Here is a 4,418-nt window from a genome sequence, read left to right on the forward strand (position 1 = left end):
ACTGTACATATTGTAAGGATGAACTTGATGTATTGGAGCATTTTTTCTTTGAGTGCCCAACAGTGCTCAGGTTTTGGAAATATATTGAAATGTACATTTTAGTAAACATTGGTGAAAGAATTAGGTTGAATGTTACAGATGTGCTTTTTGGTATAAAAAGTAACAGCAAAAATATGAAGAAGATTAATCACATTATTTTAATCGCAAAGATGTGCGTAAGCATTTTTAAAAAAACCGATTCACGATTAACACTGGAAATTATTTTTGGAAATCATGTTGTTTTGAGATTTCGTTAGTCTGAAGTTTTATTAATTAAAAACAAACTATTGTTTATTTTCTTGTGACGTGAGTTAGATATCAAACATCCTGAAGGGGTTCAGTTTTCATGTATTTTCTCCTCAAAATCAGCAGCAGAAGCGGGGTGCTCACATGACGGCATTCAGGGACGTCTTGAGTAAACGTGAATGACCCAGCCAATGATGAATGAATGCCGCATGAATTGATAAGCGAAGAAATGAAGGGATCAGAAAATCAGGAAATCAATAAATTACTCCCCCCCCCCCCCCATTCAATCAATCATTGAACGATACATTAAAAGGTTCCGTATGCGTGTGCGTGTGCGTGTGGGAGTGCGCGCGCGTGTATGTGCGTATGTGTGTGTGTGTGTGTGCGTGTGTGCGTGCGTCCGTGCGTGTGTGTGTGTGTGTGTGTGTGTGTGTGTGTGTGTGTGTGTGTGTGCGAGCGAGTGAATCGTGCACTGTCATAATCTCCCCCCCCCCCCCGCCACTCTCTGTCACTATCCCTCTAGCTCTAAATTAAAGCGTTCAGTATTCAGCATCGATACGATTTTCCCATTCATGATTGATCTCACCTCTATCGCCGGTGGGACCCGTGTCAATACGAAAACCCCTAACGTTTTGCACCAAGGCGAAGTCTGGGCGCTTGAAATCTTTAACAGGCGTACTCATACGTCCCTCGGAAGGCCAAGGTGGGAAGACTTGACAAAAATTCAAGAACGTGACACGAATAACCCTATAAGACACCCTACTCCTCCCCCCCCTCCCTTCATGCACTTTCTCTTCCCACTTATTAGTTACCCTCCTCCTCCACCTCCTCTGTTTTTGCCCTTCTTTCTCTCCTCTACCTCCTCCGTTTGTTCTTCCTTTCCTCCTTTTCCCTTCCTCCCTTCTCCTTGCCATCGCTGCTCCCTTCTCACGCTAGCTCTGCTGCACCCCCTACTGCTCCTTCTTTATCTCCTTCCACATGTATCCCTGTCCTTTATTTTCTCCTCTTCCTCCATCCCGTTCCCTTCGCCCCCTCTTCTTTCCCTCCCCCTCGAGTTTTGGGTTTTATGTAACATTTAACAACCATTCCATGCCTTAAAGTTAAATAGTATTATTTAACTTTAAGGCATGGATAGGTTGTTAAAAAAAATAACTAAATGAACTAAGTATTTATCTTACATCATTTCTCACCCTCCTAGCTTCTCCCATTCTGTTTTCGCTTCCTCTTTCTCATCCTCCTTCTCCCATTCTGTTCCCGTTTCCTCTTTCTCATTCTCATTCTCCCATTCAGTTCCCGTTTCCTCTTTCTCATTCTCATTCTCCCATTCAGTTCCCGTTTCCTCTTTCTCATCCTCCTTCTCCCATTCTGTTCCCGTTTCCTCTTTCTCATTCTCATTCTCCTATTCAGTTCCCGTTTCCTCTTTCTCATTCTCATTCTCCCATTCAGTTCCCGTTTTCTCTTTTTCATTCTCTTTCTCCCATTCAGTTCCCGTTTCCTCTTTCTCATTCTCATTCTCCCATTCAGTTCCCGTTTCCTCTTTCTCATTCTCATTCTCCCATTCAGTTCCCGTTTTCTCTTTTTCATTCTCTTTCTCCCATTCAGTTCCCGTTTCCTCTTTCTCATTCTCATTCTCCCATTCAGTTCCCGTTTCCTCTTTCTCATTCTCATTCTCCCATTCAGTTCCCGTTTTCTCTTTTTCATTCTCTTTCTCCCATTCAGTTCCCGTTTCCTCTTTCTCATTCTCATTCTCCCATTCAGTTCCCGTTTCCTCTTTCTCATTCTCCTTCTCCCTTTCAGTTCCCGTTTCCTCTTTCTCATTCTCATTCTCCCATTCAGTTCCCGTTTTCTCTTTTTCATTCTCTTTCTCCCATTCAGTTCCCGTTTCCTCTTTTTCATTCTCTTTCTCCCATTCAGTTCCTGTTTCCTCTTTTTCAATCTCTTTCTCCCATTCAGTTCCCGTTTCCTCTTTTTCACTCTCTTTCTCCCATTCAGTTCCCGTTTCCTCTTTTTCACTCTCTTTCTCCCATTCAGTTCCGGTTTCCTCTTTTTCATTCTCTTTCTCCCATTCAGTTCCCGTTTCCTCTTTTTCACTCTCTTTCTCCCATTCAGTTCCTGTTTCCTCTTTTTCACTCTCTTTCTCCCATTCAGTTCCCGTTTCCTCTTTTTCACTCTATTTCTCCCATTCAGTTCCCGTTTCCTCTTTTTCACTCTCTTTCTCCCATTCAGTTCCCGTTTCCTCTTTTTCACTCTCTTTCTCCCATTCAGTTCCTGTTTCCTCTTTTTGAACCTCTTTCTTTCATTCAGTTCCTGTTTCCTCTTTTTCACTCTCTTTCTCCCATTCAGTTCCCGTTTCCTCTTTTTCATTCTCTTTCTCCCATTCAGTTCCCGTTTTCTCTTTTTCATTCTCTTTCTCCCATTCAGTTCCTGTTTCCTCTTTTTCACTCTCTTTCTCCCATTCAGTTCCCGTTTCCTCTTTTTCAATCTCTTTCTTTCATTCAGTTCTTATTTGTCCTTTCTCCCCCTCCTCCTCCTCCTCCTTGGCCGTTTCCTGATTCTATCGTTCGTACTTCTTCACTTTCTCATCCCCCCCCCATCCTACTCCTCCTCTTCCAATAATGTTTCGATATATCATGTTCCAATATCATGTTTCTCCTCCTGCGCCACATTCTTGGCCTCCAACCCGACCCCTGTTTCACTTCGTCCTCCTCGTCCAATAATGTTTCGATATATCATGTTCCAATATCATGTTTTTCCTCCTGCGCCACATTCTTGGCCTCCAACCCGACCCCTGTTTCACTTCGTCCTCCTCGTCCAATAATGTTTCGATATATCATGTTCCAATATCATGTTCCTCCTCCTGCGCCACATTCTTGACCTCCAACCCGACCCCTGTTTTACTTCGTCCTCCTCGTCCAATAATGTTTCGATATATCATGTTCCAATATCATGTTCCTCCTCCTGCGCCACATTCTTGGCCTCCAACCCGACCCCTGTTTTACTTCGTCCTCCTCGTCCAATAATGTTTTGATATATCATGTTCCAATATCATGTTCTTCCTCCTGCGCCACATTCTTGGCCTCCAGCCCGACCCCTTTTCACCTCTTCCTCCTCGTCCTCCTCCTCGTCCAATAATGTGTCGATATCAAGTTCCAACAGCATGTTCCTCCTCTTGCGCCATATCATTTGCCTTCAGTCTGAGCCCCTGTTTCACCTCATCTTCCTTCCACCCCCCTACTCTTACCTTCTTTACTGCTTATCTCTTCTTGCTCTGCCAGTTCCTCTTTCTCACCCCCTTCTGCTCCTCTCTTCTCCTCTCTTCTCCTTCTTTCTTACCTCCTCTTCAATTCCTGTCCCTACTCTTCCCTCTTTTCAACTTCCTCCGTCTTACTGTCTCTTGTCCAAATCCAATCAGACGAAATTCACGAAACGCGCAAAAGGTCATCTTCTTATTTCTGCGTAGAGACTAGCCCGCAAGCAAAAAGCAACATTTCGGGGGACTTGAAAACCGACGCAGTCTTCAGCGGGGGAAAAAAAGAAGAACAAAGAAAACAAGTCGCGTGAGGCAAAATTACTACATTTAGTCAAGCTGTCGAACTCACAGAATGAAACTGAACGCACTGAATTGTTTCACCAAGACCGTATAGCATCGTCAGTTCCCCCACTCGTGGAGAAGGCAGTAACATTGACAAGCCAGTAAAGCGCGGTAGTGGTTGCGCTGAGCAGGAAAGCACGCTTTTCTGTATCTCTATTCTTTGTAACTGTCTGAGCTTGTTCTTAATCCAAACATAACATGTTTATATGATTTTGGAATCAGGAAGCGACAAGGAACAAGGTGAAACAGTTTTTAAATCGATTTCGGAAATTTAATTCTAATCATAATTTTCATATTTTGAATTTTCAGACCTTGTTTTTATTCCGATTATAACATATTTATGTTTTTGGAATCAGGAAATAATGAAGAATTAGATCAAATTATTTTTGGATCGTTTTAGAATTACAAAACATTAATTACAATTTTCAGATTTTTAATGACCAAACTCATTTATTAATTTTTAAGCCTCCGAGCTGAAATGCAATACCCAAGTCCGGACTGTGTCAAAGATTGCTTGACAAAAATGTCAATCAATTTGATT

General features: G+C 42.6%; 1 protein-coding gene across 1 annotated transcript; it reads right to left on the reverse strand.

The window, feature by feature from the left end:
- Positions 1 to 1,684: 1,684 nt before the first annotated feature.
- Positions 1,685 to 3,468, reverse strand: LOC138953769 (cilia- and flagella-associated protein 251-like). Its single transcript, XM_070325680.1, has 2 exons — positions 3,385 to 3,468; positions 1,685 to 2,455 (listed from the first exon to the last, which is right to left on the reverse strand). The coding sequence occupies exons 1-2, from the start codon at positions 3,466 to 3,468 to the stop codon at positions 1,685 to 1,687; spliced, it is 855 nt and encodes a 284-aa protein (XP_070181781.1).
- Positions 3,469 to 4,418: the final 950 nt, after the last annotated feature.

This window comes from Littorina saxatilis, linkage group LG2, assembly GCF_037325665.1.
Source record: "Littorina saxatilis isolate snail1 linkage group LG2, US_GU_Lsax_2.0, whole genome shotgun sequence".
Classification (NCBI taxonomy): domain Eukaryota; kingdom Metazoa; phylum Mollusca; class Gastropoda; order Littorinimorpha; family Littorinidae; genus Littorina; species Littorina saxatilis.